The 21,018-nt window shown below is 52.8% G+C and overlaps 1 protein-coding gene across 2 annotated transcripts; it reads right to left on the reverse strand.

The window, feature by feature from the left end:
• Positions 1-2,499: 2,499 nt before the first annotated feature.
• On the reverse strand, positions 2,500-19,149 carry OTUB2 (OTU deubiquitinase, ubiquitin aldehyde binding 2). Of its 2 annotated transcripts, XM_055303761.1 has the most exons (7): positions 18,864-19,149; positions 10,750-10,845; positions 10,253-10,348; positions 8,741-8,859; positions 4,882-4,966; positions 4,073-4,267; positions 2,500-3,099 (listed from the first exon to the last, which is right to left on the reverse strand). In XM_055303761.1, exons 1-7 carry the CDS (start codon positions 18,864-18,866, stop codon positions 2,893-2,895), a joined length of 801 nt encoding a protein of 266 aa, XP_055159736.1. In that variant the 5' UTR covers positions 18,867-19,149; the 3' UTR covers positions 2,500-2,892. The 2 variants fall into 2 exon arrangements, with proteins under 2 accessions (XP_055159736.1, XP_055159737.1); XM_055303762.1 differs by lacking the exon at positions 10,750-10,845 and having other exon boundaries at positions 18,864-19,139.
• Positions 19,150-21,018: the final 1,869 nt, after the last annotated feature.

Genomic DNA, 21,018 nt, shown 5'->3' on the forward strand with positions numbered 1-21,018 from the left:
TTAAAAGATAAGGTTAGCCTCACAGGCAGTTCTGTGCTCTGACTTGATGAGGTAAAGCTTTGGTCATTCCTCTGGTTTCTTTGGTACCACCAGCCCATGGGCAGAACTTCCTGAGTACGTAGATCTTCCACTAACTGAGAGCCCACTCTCCCCTGCTAATCCATTCACATACATAAGCAGTGTGGGAGAGTGTTGATTTTCAGTGCATGCTGGATACCAAATACTAAGAAACCAGGACAGAAGTTGTCATGGAAACCATTTTAATGCTAGGAAAATGTTCCCACCAACTGCTGGGAGAAGCAATGGGGCCTGGCCCCCACCTTGACCCTGGGCAGCCGCCCACTGAGCCATAGCTCCTGTCCCCATTTTGCACAGTGTGAGAATGGTTCTTAGACTTTTCTAACGGCCCCTGATACTTCCCCATGTGGGAAGCTACAGTTTCCTGCCAAGGTGATATTTGCCCATGTTGCAAGTGTTCTGTTTCCCCACATTCAGAGCATTGGGTGTCAGGTCTCAGTACTCAGCCATAAACTTGTTCCACTTTAACCAGTGATCCTGTGCTGCATAGGTATTGTCTCCATTTCACTGATGTGGGAATTGGGGCTGAAAGAGGTAAAAAGGTGGGATTCAAACCTAGGCGAGTCTGGCCCCAGAACTCCCTTTTGTGTTTAAAATAGGAACCCAGTCAAAAGCATGGACAGTTTGTTGTCACTAAATAGTCCTATTTATAAAGTTCCCTTTAGAAAGAAAATAATAAACATGCAGGTCTAAAGATAGGCTCTAAAAGCAACTCTCCTCCCTGCTTTTGGTCTGGAAAGAGATGGATGGCTTGGTGAGGTGGGTGGAGAATTATCCAGGCAGGAAGTATGCTTGCTACAGCAGCCAGTCCTGCTGGCATTCCGTGACTTCCCCAGATGACTTGATTTGAACAAGTTCCTGAATTCGGCCACTGCCTTTTCTCCATTTGTGCTTGCCCTCAGATCTGAGGGCAGATGTCAGGGCAGAGAGCCATGGCTTGGATTTGACCAGAGATTTTGTGGAAAAAAGGGGGAAGCACATAATTTGCCTAAACTGGGGGCCCTCTTCCCAGGAGAGATCCTAGGAGCCCTGGTGAGCTTCAGACCTGGAAGTACAGCAAGGAAGTCTGAGAGGGAATTTCTCCAGCCGGTCTGCCAAAGAGAAATCTGCCTTTGTGAACACATGCTGAAAAGTGGCACCTGCTGCCTGTGCAGTGTGTGAGAGCCCAGCTGGAGGCGCAGGCCATCCTGCAGTGCCTTGGAGCAGCCAAGGGCATTCAGCCTGGTGCTGTGTTCATACCCTTCAGTTTGAAAATGGAGATCCTGATACATACTAGTCACATAGTGTTCCCCCCCCCCATCCTCCCAGTGTGTTACAGATCCTAGCACTCCCATTTAGAAATCAAGGTCGCATTTACATTCCTGTGGAAAAGTGACATAATTATTGTGAGCCCTTGGGTTTAAATTCCACCTAAGGCAGTGGGGAAACCTGAGTCTGTGCCTGCCATTTAAGCACTCTAATACCTGTCTTCGCAAAGGCAGAAGAGTGATACAAATGTGCTGTTTGTGTACAAAGCCTCAGCAGTCTGCTTTCAGTCCCTGTGCATAGTCTGGCTGGCAGCAGACATCTCAGGGTAGATTGTCATAAGTCCCTGCAGAATGGAACCTATGAGAAAACCCCTTGGGTTAGGGAAGCATCCCATGGGCAGTTCCACACTTCTACATTCTCCATTTCCTCCCACAGAGGAAGAGAACTTGCAAGCAGTACCCCAGATCAGCTAGGGCTCTTTGATGTCCTGGGTCACCAATGTGACAAGGTTATTAAGGGGCACGTTCAGGTGGATGAACAAGGAGGCTGCCAGCTAGGACTCCTGGCTTCCAGGCAGTTTCCAAATTCTCCCCCACTGCCAGTTTGCTTGCCTTGTCTCTGTTCTTTCCCACCTAATTTCCTGCCAGCCCACAAAACCAAGCAGAAGTGGGGAAAAGGGAAAGAAGCCACAGACAGCCTTGCAAAACTGGTCTGCCCTGCCCATCCATGTCTGTGGCTGTGTGTGCTATGTCTCCACCTGGAGGATTACCTGGGTTCTACTTCCAGGCTGTGTTGGGGATGGTGAGACAGCTTCCTGGTCCCAGGCTTCCTTGAGCCTCTGTTCAGGTGGGGCTAGCAGCAGAATCCTAAAGGGCCTGCCCAAAGGCAAGCAGTTCTGGCCCTGAGAGAGGTAGAGAGGGGCCACAACAACTTGAGCTTCGGTGCTGAAGACCCCTTTCTAGACTTTGGCATAAAAGTCTCTATTTTGTCCTTAAGTTACGGTAAGAAAACACCCCCATCATCATGAACGTTTAGAACCACGCTGAATGAAGCCCTCACATTCAAGTTGGCCTCAACTGGCCAATGCTTCAGTCAGCCATCCACCAACATCCAGTCTAACAGCTGATTGGACTGGATTCCTTTTTGTAGAACAGGTAACTCACAGACGACAGCTGACCTTGAGCTTTTCTTCCCCCACAGAGGTTCTGCCCCTGGTGAAAGGAAACCAGAGGGCCTATTTTTATACAGTAGAACAATATACAGTGCTGGCAAATACCTTTTCCAGATGAAGAAACAGGCCCAGAGAGGGGAGGTGACTTGCCCAGGGCCTCAGGGAACTGGGGGCAGAGCCAGGGGTTCTGGCTTTGTAGCCCTGAGTTAGAAAGCATTTGATCCTCAAATTACCACAGTCCATAATGGGTAGGCCTCATTCCCAGTGACTCTGCCCAAAAGGCTGTACATTTTCTAACTATAGTTTAAGTTGCTTAAAAAATTGAAAAGCCGGAATGTTCCATTTAGAATGCAGTCCCGTTAGGTGACAGGCTCCACTGCATGGCCTAAAATTAATCAACGTTTATCGGCTGCATAAAGGATGTTGTAGTGGGATGTTTTATAGAGCAGGTAAACGGAAGGGGTGGCAGCCTCGGGGAACACGTGGTGGTTCAGCGCCGTGTCCATCTCATCCACATACTCCACCTGCAGGGCGATGTTCAGTGCCTGAGACAGGGCTGTGATCTGGATGTGGTCACACTCCATGGCCATGGGCTCCACTTCCTGCCAAGGCCAGAATAAAAAAATTCAGTTTAGGAAGGAGGCCTGGCAGAGGACACAGGAGAATCCCAGCTCTGGCTTTCATGGCCCTGGGTCTTTTAAAGCATCTATGTTGGGAAATAGTCTTCACAACAACTCATTAGGTAGATACTTCCATCCCCCATTTCTAGAGGAGGAAACAAACCCTGTGAGGAAGAGCAACCAGAAACACAGTAGAACTGCAAGGCTTGAATCGAGATCTTTTTGATTCCCGACTCTAGCTATATGTAAGAAGAGAACACTACTTTCAAAAACTGGGGTGGGGGGGGGCAGGAATATTTGAGCTTGAACTTATTAATGCACAGAACCAAAGAATCTCAGAGCGGAAGAGGACATCAAAAAGGAATTTCAGAGGGCTAGGCGAATGAGTGAGTCCGAGAGCTGAAGAGGCAACAGAGAGATGGTGGCAGGCTGGCATGCGTGTCCCACATAACCAGGGCGCTGCTACTCTGCTCCTGCTGATTGTTGCCATGCAGGAATAAAGCCCTGAGAGCTGGATCTTCTGAGAGAAATCCAGATAGGAAAGCTACCCAAGGTTTAAATGTTGGCAGCTCCGTTTCAGATAAATACCATACAGCATAAAACACATCTAAGACAAATGTGATTCTGGGGCTGCTACTCTGCAGTTTTGTAAACAGGGCCCTCATTTCTCAGATGGATGTACACCCACAGCCACACAGTTCAGGCAGCTCAAGTAGGATCAGTTTCTGGCTTGCTAATCTTGTTCTTCAGATTACAAATGCAGACGTGACATCAACTGCCCTGGCGAGGGATGATGGTGTTAAAGTCTCCTGAGAGGAGAGGGGCTTTCCTGGCACCTTCCCATGGCCCACACACCATCCTCCCCTGTGTGTACAATCCCAGGAGGTGGGTATTGATACAGCAGATCCCAGGGCTGGGAGCTAAGTCCCCAAAGCTTGAGACTCTGAGGACCTACATGAGTACAGAAGTCTTTGATGTCCATCTCCTCATCAATGAAGTGTCGAAAGAAGTCTGCGCGGTTCTTGATGAAGGCTGAGGTGAGCAGGCGCAAAAACTGCACGATTTGGTCCGAGGAGCTCTGGTCATTGAACACCTTCAGCAGGCTGGACACTGAGCCATCCTTCTCTACCAGCTCTACCACACTGTAAAACTACACTCCGCCAGGTGTCAGTCGAGGGAGGCACAGGCAAGACCTTCCCTCCCCTCCCTCCCCCCCCTCCTTCCCCTCCCCTTCTCTCCGCCCCCCATGGGACTCTCTCCACAGGACCCTCCCCTCCATGTGTATTTCCCTTTTAAGTCCTCTAATTGAGGTACCGAAATAAATATCTGGGACCAAAGCTAAGTAGGAGGGTTAGAAATGCTCTGCAATGTGTACCTTAGCCCAGAATTCTGTCTAGGGCATAGCACTTGGGGGTCTCCTTCCATCACTGGTTGTTGGGATTCAGAACTGAATCCTCCAACCCCACCGGCTTCATAAGGGAGGGGAGCAGGGTGGAGAGGGAATGGATGAAGGAAACTAGGGGATGTTTCCAGCCTGAAAGCTGCCCCAAAGGAGGTGCCCCTTCCCAATAGGAGGGGCAGGGCCCTGGGGTCCTGTCCCCACGTGCTGGAAGCAGCTGTCTGTCCTTCCCCCAGCTGGGAGGAGCAAGAAGGGCATAACAGCAGAACATGGGGTGTGAGGGGCTCCAGCCAGTGCCCATTCCTATCTGCTCTGCCAGCATGGAAGGACCTGGACCCTCAGCCATCCTGCCCAGGTTAACTTACAGCATTAAAGAAGTTTCGGAACTTGTGCTCCTCAAAACCAGCAGCCAGGAGGTCATTTGGGGTCTGCAGGACACGTTCTTTGAACCTGAAGGGGGAAGGAAGACTGATGGCTCATGGAGAAATGATGATGGAGCACTGCTGTGACAGTCAGTGTCCTCCCGCTCACACCCACTGCCCCCCACACCTGAGGTTTGTGCCACTACCAGGTGACTGCTCTCTCCCTTTCAGAGCACTTCCCTGTGGATCACACACGAACTTTTCTATTCCTCCCCAGTGTATAAAATCCCAGGAAGGGAGTGTTACACCCAGTTCATAGATTAGGAGGTTGAGGTAATCACTACCCCCTCCCAGACATTGATTCTACCTTTCAAAGGTTTCTGAACTCTGTTCCTCCTTTTCCCCGTGGTTCTTGGCATGTGATCATCATTTCTGGCCAGGGCTATGCTCAGCCTTCCCGTGCTCCCAGTCCCTTCTCCACAAGGACCTCTGGAGTGACCTAGCACAGTCTCCTCCCTCAGGACACAGCTCCTCAGCACAAACATCCAAGGGAGGGCCCCTGCCTAGCTCCCCAATTTCCTCTCCCTTCTCAGCCTCCCTCCCACCCACAGCCACTCACTCCCCGTCTGTGTTTCACTCCTTAGCACCCTGTCCCCTCAACCAGTGCCCTCTACCTATTCACAAGAGCTAATTGTTCAGTTTTCAAGATTTTGCCAGTCAGGGGTTAAACACCATTACTTGAATTATACTACAACACAAAGCTAAATATTTAAAACTCCGTTTCTAATTATCTTTGCTCTTGAGGTTACATATGTCTGTCATGTGTGATGGTGGAGATATGACTGGGCTGTAGCATATGTTTATCTCTTCCCTGATCCCTGCTCAGTGACCCCCATGATGGTGGCTTGAAAAACCAGTTGTGACAGGAGTATTTAAACCACAGGATGGGCTAACAAGTCAGGCCTCCCTGTCCCACAGCCGTTAAACCTTGGCCAGCACTGACCTCCTTTCACACCTGGTCCAATGGCCCTTGTTCTTGTCAGTGCTGGCTCAGCCCTATCTGCCTCCATGGCAGGCCCCTAACGGCACAGCTCCCTTCCAAGAGCAGTCATGGTAGAGGCCCGCAAGGAGCCGTATCAGCCCCTGGCCCCGAGACACAGTTAGCAGCTGACATGAGAAACAGAATAAATGACTGGTCCGTGGAGGGGAGGGTAAGAGCTGGTGCAAGAAGGACCAAGTAGAGAAGGACCAGCTGTCTCTGGGGGACAGCTGGCACTGGCTGAGTTGCAGCCCCTCCCCTGGGGAGGGAGGCTAGACTCCCAGTGGGGCACAGGCAGAGGGTTTCAACCAGGAACTCTAGGCCAGAGGGGGAGGCTCAGGTGCCTCCTTGCAGGAGAGGGGCCGGTGAGGAGAGGGGTGGTGTATGCGGAGCACAAACATCTAAAGCAGTAGGTGGAAGTTGGCTCTGGCCAGGGCGGGTGTGGGGAACACACCACACCGGCAGTTGGCAGCCCTGCTGTTCGGTTGCTCTCAGACTTTGGGCCCCCTCCGCCTCCCTGGACCTCAGCAGCTGCATTCCCACACTGCTTCCTCCCAGTGACTGCTGACCCCTATACCAGACACTGTGGAGCAGCACGCGGGCCCAGCTATGTGAGAGGCAAAAGCCTAGGCCAGAACTCTGAGCCGATGAGGCGAGTGAAGGGGAGGAGGATGGTGTTGGGACTTGGGGTAAGGCTCTCTGCTGTATGCCAGCTTTTTTAAAAAATATATATATATATTTTATTTATTCGAGAGAGGCAGAGACACAGGCTCCCTGCATGGAGACTGACGTGGGACTCAATCCAGGGTCTCCAGGATCACACCATGGGCTGAAGGTGGCGCTAAACCGCTGAGCTACCCGGGCTGCCCTGTATGCCAGCTTTAGGATGACCTTGGGCAAGGCTTGTCACCTTCCTGAGGCTCAGTGTACTCAAATTGCAGCATGGGGTAATGCCAACCTCGCCTAACCGTGAATGAGTCCTGTTGATGCCCCCTCTACAGGAATCTGGAATCCAGTCAGTACCCCCACCTGCTCATGGCGGGAGTGGAGGGGGATTGGTCACTATCCTCTCTCCTTTCCCTGAGTGTGTTCCCTGCTCTGCCCCCCTCAGTCTGTCCTGTGGAGACCAGCCAGCAGGCCAGGCGATGCTCTGCTCAAACCCTCAGGGGCTCTGTCTCATTCAGGCTGAAATTCAGGGTTTTTATAGCTATAGACCTTACCTCCAACCCCTACTTAAACACCTGGGGCAACACCTCCTGCCCCAGCCCTGGACAACTTGGCCACCTTCCCTGCCTGGTGTTTCCTACAACGCTTATCACCACCTGACACCTCACATACTGTCTTCTCCTGCTAGCATGTCTGCTCCACAGACGGGGGGTTTTGTCTCGTTCTCTGCTGCATCCCTGGGGCCAGTCTGTGTGGTGCCCTGCTGGGTGAGGACTGCAGGCAGGGACACTGCCCTGGAAGGAGTGCAGGAATGAAGGGAAATGAGCATGAGGGCTGGTACAGACACATGGGCTGGGCTTTGTGAGCAGCACCCACAACACCACCTTGTGTATGCAAACTCACCCACCTTCCACAGAAACGGAGGCTCAGAGAGGTGGGGTGACTTGCCCAAAGTCACACAGCAAGTAAGCAAGAGAGTGAGGTCAGGCTTAGAGCCCTAGACCTCGACATGGCCCAACTCTGCGGGATACGGGTAGTGGGGGAAAACCCTGCCCAGGATTGTGCGGTCTCGACTCTGCAGAGCTGTGGGGAGATGGGGGAGGATGGTGACTACAGATAGGTGACTCTCCCATCAAGAGAGACTCAGCCAGTTTGTCATTCAGGAATGGTTCCTTCCAAATAAGGAACAGGTGGCCTAATTTCTGTCCCTTTTGAGGGAATCTACATTTTGAACAGGAGATAATGGCCTTAACCTAGCTGTTGTCAACCAGGGTTGACTTGCTCCCCAACCAAGGAGATACCTGATTGAGTCCGAAGACATTTTTGATTGTCATGACTTGGGGAGAAGGATGTTCCTGGCATCTAGTGGGTGGATGCAAGGGATGCTACTAACCACCCTGTAAGGCCCCAGACAGCCCCACAACAAGAATGTGGGGAGTGCCGCTGTTGAGAAAGCTGCCCTTGCAGAGTAGTTCTGGCACCAGGGTCCAAGGATCAAGCCTGAGGGCTCTGGGAGCTTGGGCTACTCTGCTCTGCTCCCGCATGTGTGGGCGGTGGCCTTCATCAGATCCTCTCAGGGCAGTGAGAGCTCCAAGATCAAGAAGCACATCTCAGCTCCTTGCTGCTCACAGTGTGGTCTGAGACCCGGCAATGGCGGCATCTCCCTGGAGCTCGGGAGGGACACAAAAGCCTGCCCTGGACCAACTGAATCGGGACCACCCTCACCAAGATCCAGGTGGTTTGAGCGAAGGGGGACACCAGAGAAGCCCTGGCCTAAGCCCAGATGCAGAGGCCTAAAGGACTGCTCCAGGGAGCAGCGGCTGAACAGAGAGGAACCTTCGGCATCACGTCAAGACCGAGGTAGATGGGCAGATGCCCAGTTACACACGTTTAAGAACAGGGGCAACTGAAATTATTCACAATGGGCAAAGCTTCATTTTTCTCCTTGGAGTGAGTCTTCAAAAAGTCAGCCAAGGCAACCCACCTAGGCGCACTCAGGCCAGGGCAACGGCACCCATGAGGTCACTGGTTCCATCCCCAACCGCCTGGCTGTCCCCTCCCCAGGTTTGGCAGGCTGTACCTAGGAAACCCCCTCTGGGAGACTCAGCCGTCCCGCCCCCCCAGCCCACCCGGTGATCCCACATGCCCCCCACTCACTTGAGGACCTCTCTGCTTTTCCCCAGCAGGGATTCCAGGTAGGAATAGCCCAAGGCCCGGTAGAAGCAGTTCCCATCCCCCTTGGTCTTGCGGATCCCGGTGAACCTTTTGCTGAGTTCCTGTAGGGCAGAGAAGGAAATGTGGACATCTGCAACACCATCACCCCTTAGGTCCTGTAAGGGCCAGGGCCCACCCTTCCCCCAGGTAGCACCTGCTCCCTGCTCTTGGGCCGGCTGACCCTTCACAGTCTCCCAAATATCCTTCATCACACAAATGTAAAACTGTGCTGAGCCTGTCCTTGTGGCAGCACCCAGTGCTGAACAAACATGTCAAGGCTCACCCTCAGGTAGCCTACAGTCTGGGGGTTAGACAATTAGGACAAGACGGGAAGCATGGGAGTGCCTTGGAACAGTGGCATCAGAAGTCTAGAAAGGCTTCCAGGAGGAGTAGCACTGAGAGGAGCAAAAGTGATGTGCATGGCGCAGGGGTAGTGTGGCTGAGCAGTGGGCCAGGAGTCTGCAGCCTCTAGAAAAGGACTCCTCAGACATAACCACGTGGTCTGGCCAGTCTTTCAAACATTGCTCAAAAGATGTGGCCCTCCCCAGGCCACTCACCTCCACTCTGCTCCTAGCTGCCAATCTCTCCAACGCCCTGGAGTCCCCTTGGCTGCCTCATGGGGCTACCATCAGCATTCTGAGAGCAGAGCATGGGCATCAGGAAGTCCCTGCTCCCATCACAGCAATGACAAGGCTTGGAGTTACTGGGGCCCATCTCAGGCAGGCCAACAGGGAAGGTCATGCTCCTTGGGAACCCCTTCTTACCTCCTGAGAGGGTTCCAGGGTACACGAGTCCCTATGGCCCAGCCTTTGCTCCTGCCCCAGGAAGTGCTCCCTGTGGCTGCAGGAGATAGTCCTGCCAATGAGCAGAGGAAGCAGAGGTGTGCTGCCCCCAGAGATGGAGAGAGCCCAGGCTCCTCCTGCTGCCCTGGTTCTGTGAGCTGTCCCTGCACCCTTCTGGCCAACTCCTCTTTTGCATAGCTCAGCTGGAGTGGTTCTTCCCCACTGAGAGATGCCCTAGCACTGTGGTTCTGGATGCAGCTTAGAGATCAGGCTGCCTGTTCCAAACCCCAGCTTGTCCACTCACTAGCTATAGGATGGTGGGCCTGCTATTTAGTATCTGTGCCTCGGTTTCCTTAGCTGTAAAATGTGGATATAAAAGTACTGATTTGCAACCTTGTCATGAGATCTCAGTGAGTATATGAAGCATTTAGGATAGTACCTAGCTTTAAAAAAATCCTATATAAATATATAGGTATACATATATTTTTGACAATTAAAAGATTTCTCATTAAGGCAAATACCCAACATGAGAATATTTTGGGATCCCTTTAATTTGCCCGGGAGCCTGGCCCCAATGCTAAGCCACTCTGCCTTCAAAGTGGTACCTTTGACTCCAATCCCAGCTCCAGCACATTTGCTCCAAGATCCTCTCCCCTGCAGACCTCCATCTCACCTGGATTTTCCTCTGGTATATCCTGTTTTCAGGATGATCCCGAAGAATTGATAGAATGTCACATTTTTCTGATATTAGGTTGAAAGATGTTTCACTCTGAAAGGGAAGCAAAGCTGTGTGACAATTTCAAAGCAACTGATGGGCTTCCACCAAGTAGAAAGCCTCTGAACTGCTAGTTACGTGACATAGTGAATGTTACCTATCCACAAAGGGCACACTACCAGTTATCTTGGATGTCATGTTCCCTGGTCAGGATCTGCCCCATCCTTTAGGGATGTCATCCTGTAACTTCCGAATGGACTCACTTTAGGATATAACCCCTCGAACCTAGTGAGCCTTCATGCTGGAGTATGAGGTAACCCCTTGTCTCCTGCCCTTCCTGTCTCACTCATTCATTCATTTTATTTGCCAACAATACCTAAACTTCCAGCCTGCACAAACCACCTTTTGACATTCTGGAAATAGGGGTTAGAACATCTGGTGGATGTACCACCTACCGGCCAAAGTCCATATTGCAGCCCAGCTGGAGCCTGGATCCATTCCAACCCAGAGATAAGCTTCCTGGCCCAGAGGCAGGGCTCTGCTCTGGAGGGCTGAGAAGAAATCCACAAGGAGCAGGTCATGGCAGGAGGTGGCTTCGGGCCAGGGAAAGGGCAGGAGACATCTCTGTTCTAACAGCCAACTCCCTACCAGCCTCCTCTCTGTCTCAAACTGTTCCTGCCCAGTGCCCAGACAAATGGCAGATGCACCCCTGCCTCCAACCCATCTCTAGAACAGCTCTGATCACAGCATGAAAGCAATGGAAGAGAAATTGGCATTAAAGCCACGTGTCATTTAATTTAAGAGAAGTGGCCCTGGTGTCTGCACACAACCCAAGGAGACAGTTATTCAACACTGCACAGCTATAAGGTTGGTGTTATTTGGGATTTTTGTGAATAGAAAAGCTTTCCATCTATTGCTATCATTTTTGACAGAGTTGTCAGAGCTCACCACTTTCACTTTATGCCTCTGACCACACGGGCCTTTCCTGGGCAGCCTCTCCACCTCCTCACAGACTGAGGGCTAGGGCTGAGGGCTCACAGAGGAGCCTTGATGTTACAAGCTCCTTTCCACCTGGAAAAATGTCTGGATTTTTGATGATTAGATTTCACCAAAGTTCATCACTGGTAGCACAGAGCTGGACCACAAGATCACACAATGAGGTGTAAGTGACTTCTAGGGATGCCCATCTCTACATTGGACAGACTCAAACTTCTATCTGACAATGAGCTTCTTTGCTCGGATTCCTGTGCCCAGCATCCAGGACAGATGAGAGGAGCTTTGACTGGGAAGGGGGCATTTCTGGGGGGTTGGATGCTCCCTGCCATCAACATCACCAAAGCCATGCAGGCCTCCCTTGGCGCATGACAGCTTGTCACACTACCAAGGCCTTCCATTTACCTGATGCCCCAGGACCCATCATAAGGCATGGAAGAGAGCAGAGGGTGAGAGATTTGTTAAACAAAAGCCACCATATCCACGAGGACTCCCTGCTTGCCCCACCCCACCCAAGTCAGGCTTGGGCTCTCCCCTGAACTCACACTTTATTCCTTTTCTCCCTTTCTGGTGGCCCCAAACATGCCCTCCTGAATTTGGGGGAGTCAGGCCAACTTCCCAGAGAAAAACCTGAGTGGAGAAGGATGAATGTATCATCCCAAGAACAGGAGGAAAAGGCTTTCTAAAAGAGGGAACAGGGATGCAAATGCTTGTTGGTGGGGGAAGAGATTCTGGGTTTCATTTCTGGAAGCTTCCATTCCATACTCAGCCTCCTCTGCAAAATTAAGTCAGCCTCCTTCCTCACTTCAGCTTGGACATGACAAGAGCAGGGAAAAGTTAACATGTTTTGATCTTTGCTAAATCATGGAGGATTTCCATTATCGGCATAACAACTACTGGTGTGCAATTTTGCACTCCTACTACTATGTGCTAGTAAAGCAGTTACCCACAGGACCCCATAAGTTTCATAATAAAAAATCCACTTCTGCCGCTTTGAGGGAAAGGCAAGGGGACACTCAGGTGTGTTTAAACACAGCAGGTGCGCCTGCTCTACAGAACCCTCTAGCTCACATTCACTTCCTTCCAGGGTCCCATTACCCACCTCACTAACAAAAGTCTCGTTTTATAGACAGTGGACTGCAAACGTTGGCTTGGGTCTTTCTAAACATGGATTAAAAAGCAGTACAACTGGTATTTAACGCTGCTTATCCCTGGCCTGCCCCAAACAAAACCCAACCAAACAATGGGGCAGGAGGACATGTAGTTAGGTGTATTCAGTTGCTTCAGAGAGGAGTGGAGGCATGGAAAGGAGTTTAGGGAATTAATCCAAATGATGTAAGGATAAGTACTTAAGATGATAGAAAAGCACCATTAGCAGTCAAAACAAGAATGTTAATAGAAAGGGACACCCACCTTAGACCAGGAAAGCCAGTTTAGGTTTTCCACTTGCCATAATACAAACTTGGCATTTGGGGCAAATTTCCTTAGGCTATTAAATTTATAGGAAAAATATTAAAAAGCAGCTCGGGGTGCCTCTCAGCCACTGACGGTGGCGCTCATCACACTCGGGGTTCGAGAGCCCTGCTGTCAACACTGGCTTCCCTTCATCCCTGTCCCCGTGCCCCACCCTCTATCGGTAGTCCCTGTGGTACGTGTTTCAGTGTGTACCTGTCTTTTCATTGAGGTAAAATATAAAATATACTCCCATAGCCACTTGTAAGTGTACAGTCCAAGGGCATTAAGTACACATACAGTTGTGCAACGATCACCCAGCTTCTGTCCCCAGAGCATTTTCATCACCCCACCTGACACTCTACCCGCTAAACATTAACTCTGCATTCCCCACCCCACCCCCAGACCCCGCAATCACCATTCTGTTTTCTCTCTGAATCTGCCTAGCCTAGGGACCTCATGTACGTGGAATGTACTGGTCTTCTTAAAACTACAGAGTTGTTTTACGTATGCACGTGTTTTAAATGTGCATTACATACTATTCTGCAGATATCATGGCCTTTTTACGTTGCTTCACTTAATACTACTTTAAGATTTACCCCTCCTGATAAATGGTTCCCCTGGTTGGCTTCCTCCACCCCAGGTGCCGGCAGGTCCAAGGCCCCCTTAGTGGTCACGAGTGTACTTATGGGGCTGGGGGAGGGGTGGAGGGGGACCAGGATTTCCAGAATGGCCCAAATCAGCTTGAGGTCCCTGTCCTGGTCCCTGTCCCCAGCAGCACAGCCCTGGTCACAGCTCTGGGGGAAAACGAGGGTCTGAAACTCCACGGAGAACCTGGGCACGGCCTCAGTTTACTGGCCCATAAATCAGGTACAAGGCTTTCCGGGTTGATATTGGCTGACTCTAATTGGTGTTTTGTTTTATTTTAATTGTGCCTGAAAATTTCCAGGATGTTGAAAGGACAAGCCTGACAATGTCCCGTTGGCCCTAATCAGGCCACCTGAAAGGATTTTAGTCTTTAATTGCTGGTTTGCAAATAGATGCTAATTAAGTCAGGCAGCTGGCAACTCTGCTTGGAAGGGGCATTTAGCAGGTTAAGTCGAGGCCTATATTTCAAAGTGAGAAAAGGGCCTTTCTTCCATCCCTAGCAATCCTGGGAACTAGCCCCTTGCACTAGCAGGTGGGCTTGGCATTCAGACCAGGTTTGTGTCCTCCTCCTCCTCGCTGAGAGCCTGGACTGCTTTCCTACCACAGCCTCAGAGCCAGGGCAGGAATCAAAGCACTTGGTGTGCTGCAACTGATCCCAACCCGAGTCTACACCCACTCCAAATGCAGGAGAGTCAGATTCCCCAATTTCCTCTGATAGTCTCTCCAAAGTCTCTCTGCAGACTGGTAACCTGGCCACGTAGCCTCAAGCATTGCTCCACCAGCCTCAGACCCCCCAAACGCCAGGCTCACCCAACCCAGATCCTTCTGGCTCCAGGCAGGCAAGACCAGGGCTGGAGCTCCAGGAAGCCTTGGGAAGTGACAGGGACCTTCTGAGAGGAGATGGGAGATTGGCCAGGTTCTGAGCCCTGTCGGTGGGTGACCCCTGGAAGCTCTGGACTCTACCGTGAAGGAGCTGGTAGCCTGAGGTCAGACCACGCGGTGAGTCGTGGCTTCTGGGGTACTGGGCCTGGTTAACGAGGCTGACTCAGCCTGTGGTCAGCCTAGCTGGTGGAGCTGCCTCAGAGGGAGGTAGGCTGGCCAAGGGCTACATTAGGAGAGGATGTATAGAATACAGGGATGTATAGGATGATCAATTTTTTTACTGATGAGTGATCAAAATGCTTGGGGCAAAAGATCTTGGAAAGACCTAGTGCCCTGAACTGGTTTCCTATTGGGGCTATAACAAGTTAGCACACACTCGGTGACTTAAAAACAACACAGATTTGTTACCTGCATTTCTGGAGGCTCCAGGGGAAAACCCATTTCCTTACTTTTGTCACTTTCTAGAAGCTACCTGTGCTCTTTGGTTCACGATCCTTTTCCTTCCAGGATCACAGCTCCTCACTTTAACCCTCCTGCCTCATCCTCCTCCTCCCCCCTCTTTCTCCACCTCCACCTCTTCCTCCATCACCACCACCACCTGCCCCCCCTCCCTTATAAGGACCTTTGTGATTACATCATTGGGCCCACCTGGATGATCCAGGGCCCTCATCTCAATAACCCTTAACTTCACCACACCAGTGAAGCCCTTGTTGCCATGTAAGGGACCTTATTCACAGGTTCTGGGGATTAGGTGTGGACATCCTCAGGGAGCTATCAGCCTGTCCCTCCCCACCACATGCCCCTTCTGTGCAGTGCAGATAAGGAAACAGGGAAGTCCCTGCATCTGGGCTTCCACCCCTTTTGGGTCACAGTTATTGGCTAGTTTTGCAGAGACTCTGAACTCAGATCCCAGCCACCTCTCATTTGATGTCTGGACTCCTACAGCATCTTCTAAAGGACCCTCTGATTTTCATCTCTGGCCCTAAAGCTCCCACTTTTAAACAGCTACCGGGATGTCTGAGCAGCATCCCCCCAACTATTATGCCCCAACTGCTCTCTTGCTCCACACCTGCCTCCTCTCCAGCTGTCTCCAGCTCCCCAAAAGGCCCCTCCATCCAGCCAGAGCTCATGCCAAACCCAGGACCCCTCCCTGCACTCCTCTCTTCTCTATCGACTCTGCTCCTGGGTCAGGCCAGAGTCGCCACCCTCTGCCCTCAGGGAGCCTGCAATAGCATCAGCCCAACCCATCTCCTGGCTTCCACCCCTGCCCCCCTTCCTCACCATCCTCCACAGCAGCCAGCACAGGCAGCTTCACATAAGCCAGAGGAGGACACAACTCTCTTCCATTCTTTCCAGGTGCTCCCCTCACTTAAAGAAAAGACTCAACGTTTTGAAGACAATCTCCCAGGTTCCACGACATCCAGCCTCGCTTACCTTACCCTCCCAGAGCACCAGCCACAATGACCCTCTTTGTGTTCCTCCAACAAGACATGCCCATTTCTACCTCAGGGCCTTTGCACATGCTGCTCCTGCTGCCTGGGATGCTCCTCTTAAGACTCAGGTGGCATCACCTCCTCAGAGACGTCTTCCTCGTGTGCCCTGTGTAAAATTGCCCCTCCCCCACTACCTTGACTTGCTTTATTTCTTCACATCGGCTGCCATGTAGGTTCACTCATTTCCTTGCAATCTGTCTGTCCCTCTGCTAGAATGTCAACAACATGAGGGCAGGTATTTGTGCATGCCTGTCAAGACCAAATCCCCAGTGCTTGGCACACAGTAATGCTCCAAAAATGCATACTGAGTGAATGGGTGAATGAACAAATGCATGAGCCAGTCTCATCACCCAGCCTGGCCACCTCCAACCCTGTGTCCACCAAACTGCCAGGGAGATCATCCAAGTCAACCACCCCGTACTTGTCAGAAGTCTGTTACAGTCCTCACCCCATCCCCACCGGCAGGATAAAATTCAAAGCCCACAACACAGCATGTTGAAGCCCTTCCCAGCACATCCTGACGCTCCCTACTTTTCTGGACTCATCTCCCCTCCCTCCTCTGAGCTCCCTGCATCCACACAGACCTTTCCCAGAATATTCCATTCTTGACCCTGTTTCCAGGCCTTTAAGCACACTGTCCCACCCTGCCTGGAATGCACCCTTCCTCAAGTCCTTCCTGAATACTCCTACATATGCTTCAGAACCTCATTCAAAAGACTCCCTCATGAAGCCTTCCCTGATACTCCCTGCACCCTCAGCAACTACCAGCTTTCTGCTGTGCTCCCCAAGCCCTCAGTCAGGCCTCTTAGGCCATGATCAGTAGTAGCTCAGGGATTGCTTGCATCCAGCTCTGTCTTGACCAACAGGTACCAAACTCCTAAGCAAGGTTAGGCCCCTCACCTTTCTCATCGCTGCCCATCATGCGGCCTGATGACTAGGGGCTTGTTTGACAAATAAAAGAACAAAGCACAGAAGGCCCTGTGGTTTCACTATTCCCCTCTCACACTCATGTATTCACCAAATGTTAACTGGATTTTGAGTGAGCACTTATTACCTACAGCCCAGCCAGTGGCAGCCCCTGCCCTCCCAGGGGGTCCTGTGCCTTCTCCATGGGCCTCTAGCTTAGCCCAGTGTCTTTGAAATGGAAGAGGAAAAAGGATGGTGTATTTCCCAAGGACATTCCTCTCCTCTGCTGCCCCCGCACACATAGCCCCATTCACACCACGCAGGAACATAAAAATCGCCACATAGCACAGTGCGTGGCTAGCAGTAGGTGCTCAGTAAATGCCAGCAGACCCTGCGCAGCCCTGCCCCACCCCGTGATTCCCAGGCAGACACCCTCCTCAGTGCATTCACCACTTCACCCCTCTCCAAGGCCCCCAAGCCTTCCCTGACAGGGTGAAGGCTTGGTGCTTCTGACCCCATCTGCCCTCTGACTTCTGGTCTTGAGAGTCCAGGGCAGTGGGGAAGGTGGAATCAGAGGCCTCACTGTCTAGCACAGAGACCAAAAGTTCAGGTCCTCGTTGCCACCGTCCCTGCCCTGTTCTCAGCTTCCCAACCGTGGCCTCCGGCTCCAGGGTGGCGTTTTGAACTCATTATTACCCCAGCTCCTGCCACTCCGTAGTGGGTGATGGATGCAGAAACACCTGGGCCCCCTTCCAGGAGCAGCAGAGCCAGGGAAACCCTGGGGCACTGGGTAGAAGCAGGAAGCTGATGCTTCCAGATGCCCCAAAGGCCTGGCCCCCCCCCCCCCCCGCAGCCAGCTGCTTTGTCCAGGGCAGCCCTGACTTAGCTGCCCTGGCTGCTCGTGCCACACTCAACGTGCCAGGCCGTGACCAGGCTTTGACCCATGCGCCAGCCCAGCAGCGTCCTGAAGGGATGGACCACCTCCCCGTGCAGACAGGAGAGGGAGGGGACCAAGAAGAACTGGGCATGCGTGTGCACCCAGTTCCAGGACCCTGGTACCACAGGAGCAGCCGTAGCTGGTTACCTAGGCCGGGCGCTCCACAGGCGTCACCTCATGTGGCCCTCACAGTGCCTGCTGTGCAGATGTGCCAAGTAGTGCTAGGGGTGGGGGGCAGCCCAACCAAAGCCTCTTGGCTTTCCAAGGGGTGGAGATGGCATCTGAACTCAGAGCTGTATGACCCGAAGCCACCGTAAGGGCCACCAGCCCCTACACTCTACAGGCTCCCTGGAGCAGGGGGCTAAGGATTAAAGGGTTTCAGGCAGTCACCACACCAGGTTGCTCGGTTGCTCGCAGGGTGCCCGGCCCCTCCCCCCACCACCTGCAAGGTGGTCTGATGTAACACAAGGAGCACTGGATTGGGAGTCCAGAGGCCTGCGTTCAAGTTCCAGGTCTACTACCACAATCAGTCCCCGCCCTTTGCTTATCTGGGCCTCAGTTTCCCCTCCCACGCAAGTTCCAGGGTCGGCCTGGCCCAGGGTGGCTCTGGGGCCGTTTCTGCTCCACCCGTACTCTGAATCAAGGGTTCCCCTGGCCTCCGCCGCGGCCCCCTAACTCATGTGCTTGCAACTTGAGGCGCCTCTCCATGTGCATCCCAACAGCACACACCTCTGTTGATCCGTGGGATGGAGAGGACGTCCCCCCCCCCCCACGGGGCTCCTGCACCTCCTGGGTCACTTGCGGGGGCTTGGGGAGGAGGGGTGGCGCCGGGAGCTGCCCACTGCGCGGCTACTTAACAAAGACGGCGACCCGCAGCCCCGGGGCCTCTCGGTTCCCGTTCCGTAGAGGGCGCCTACACTGCGCCGTCGGGGCGACACCCTGGGGACACGGGGGCGAGCGCACCACGGACGCGGGGCCCGGAGCCCAGGCTGGGTCCCCGCGCCGGGCGTCCACGGGGCACGGCGGGGCGCGCCTCGGGCCTTGCAGGGCCTCCCCGGGGAGGACGGGGACCCCCCCCCCAGCACCCGTCGCGGCGACTCCCTGTTCCCAGGGGTCCGAACGCCCCAGGACCCGCGCTGGGGGCTGAGCCCGGCGCCCGTGCCCCGACCTGCGAGCACAGTGGTGCCTCGGCGGCGAGCCCGCCCCCCGCGCCCCCCGTCCAGCTCCCCTCCCCCCGCCTCCCTCCACGACCACTGACCATAGTGGCCGCAGCCGTCGGGCCAGGTCCCGCCCCAGCGGGCAGCGATCCGGTGCGGGAGGGCGCCGCGGGAGCCACCGGCTGGCTCCGCCGTTGGGCCGGGCGGCGGGGGCCTCGAGGGCGCGGGGGCGAGCGGAGAATGCACCCGACCGCTCCGCAAACCTCGGGCTAGACCTCCACTGTGTCCCAGCGAGACGCACGCCCCGCGATTGACGTCTCAGGCGGGCAATCAGCAGCTGGGACGCAGGACGTCACAGAAAGTGGGTGGGACTCCACGCGCCTTCAGCCTATGCTTCAGGGTTTATTTGACAGGGCACCGCCCCCTTTTAAAGACACAGAAAGCTTTTAACTAGCAAAGGAGTTAGCCCGACCCAAAAAGGCAGGGCTTCATTTGTAAAGGCTGAAGGGCTTTTGACCAAAACTGCAAATTGAGGCCTCCTGAAAGATTAGTCGGCTCTCATTAATTTCTCAACAAGGCCACGTAAGTATAGTTTGCTCCAGATCAGAGGACAGGTGCTTGGGGAACACGTGCCCAATAACATCAAGTTACCTGCCTGCCCTTGTGTAGCTTCTAAATAATGTTTTACCCACTTCCAACTCATGAGTCAGTCGGTTAGCAGGCACCCAATTAATGGTTGTTGAGTGAATGAATTTCCAGGATTGTTGATGCTGTGCCTCTGGAATCCTAAGGCTGCATACGTGTGGCACAGACGTAAATCAGGTCTGGTGACTCAGCCTGCATACAAGCTCATTATTACGGAACATCAAACACAGGAATATGTATCATTCAAAGATTCATTCCCCAGCCCTGCCCCCCTTCCCCAGGAGATGCTTCCAGTGGGGGAGGGAGGGTTTCTGGGGAAGGGGGGGCTCCAGTGCATTCCATGCATCAATTTACAGGTGTCAAAACTCCCAGGTCCGTGTGTTAAGCAATTGCCCATTCCCATGCTCACTGTCCTGCCCCAGGTACCAGGCTTGACTCTTGGACAAACAAACATCTGTGTCTTCCAAGTGCACATCATTTACTACGCGGGGAATCTAGGCTTTAATCGTAGTTGGAGGAGCGAGAACAACAAAGATGAGTTTTTATTGAACACTCACTGTGTACTGGGCGCTGTCCTCAACTCTCAACCTGTATCATCCTACTTAATGTTCTGACAACTAATTTACAGGGATAAGTTGCCTTATTATCATCCCTATGATCCTTGTTTTACAGATGAGGAAACTGAGGCACAGAGACATTTAAGGTACTTACCCAAATTCGCCCACCATACAGTGGGATTCGATCCCAGGCAGCCTGACTCTGGAGCTGGTTCCAGACTCATTCTGCTGAGGAACCATGCATGTGATGATGAGGGTGCGTACCACCACGCCCCTGTTTGCTTTTGGAGGCTCTGCTCCTTGTTTTTTTTTATAGCCAAGGGAGTCAGAGAGGTAAGAGAAGCAGCCCAGTGCTGCTCAGCGACAAAGTGGCCTAGCCAGGCTGGTTCCCCAGACTTTTGACTCCTCGTCCGGTGCTCACTGAAAGCTGTGCTGGGCTTCACTCCGTGTGGAAATACCTGAGCCAGGTGTACTTCCACGAAGAGCGGGTGATGAGTCTTTGCTGGGGAAGGGAGGGCACAGGCTTAGCCCTGATCAAGCTCACAGCTGAGGCGTTGAGGGCCTCCGGGAGGAGGACCCTGAGTGGGCTGAGGCTTCTAGGAGCCCTGTGTTGAGCCATACTAGGCCTCGAGCCCTTGGTCCACTTTCCTCCCCTCCCCAGGCCACAGCAGCTCCAAGCTAAGCTGGCATCCCAAGAAGGAACATTGGGCTGGAATTCCCAGGGAACACTGGGCTCCAGACCGGCTCTAGACTCTGCCACTCACTGCTGCGTGGCCTCAGACGACTTCCAGGCCCTCTCTGGGCCTCTGATTCCCCTCTTATTGAGAGGGTTGGACAATTGGAGCAATTTAAAAAAATACTTAAAAAATATTTTTAGTAGTGAGCCTTTTAAACAAACAAACAAAAAATCTTACCCAGAATCTCCATATATGCGTAATGGACTCTATCCTTTACTGCAGCTGGAATGAGCAGGGAAAACTATAATCTCCTGATTCCTAACCCATCTAAGCTCTCCAAGGAAGAAAGAGTCTAGCTGGTTTTCAGGTGGGGTCTG

This window comes from Nyctereutes procyonoides, unplaced genomic scaffold (assembly GCF_905146905.1).
Source record: "Nyctereutes procyonoides isolate TBG_1078 unplaced genomic scaffold, NYPRO_anot_genome, whole genome shotgun sequence".
NCBI lineage: Eukaryota > Metazoa > Chordata > Mammalia > Carnivora > Canidae > Nyctereutes > Nyctereutes procyonoides.

Coding starts and splice junctions, on each gene's coding strand:
- OTUB2 (XM_055303761.1), bottom strand. Junction 8,860..10,252: donor TATACCAGAGGAAAATCCAG/GTGAGATGGAGG, acceptor TCTGCCCTACAG/GAACTCAGCAAAAGGTTCAC. Junction 4,268..4,881: donor TCCGAAACTTCTTTAATGCT/GTAAGTTAACCT, acceptor GGCGGAGTGTAG/TTTTACAGTGTGGTAGAGCT.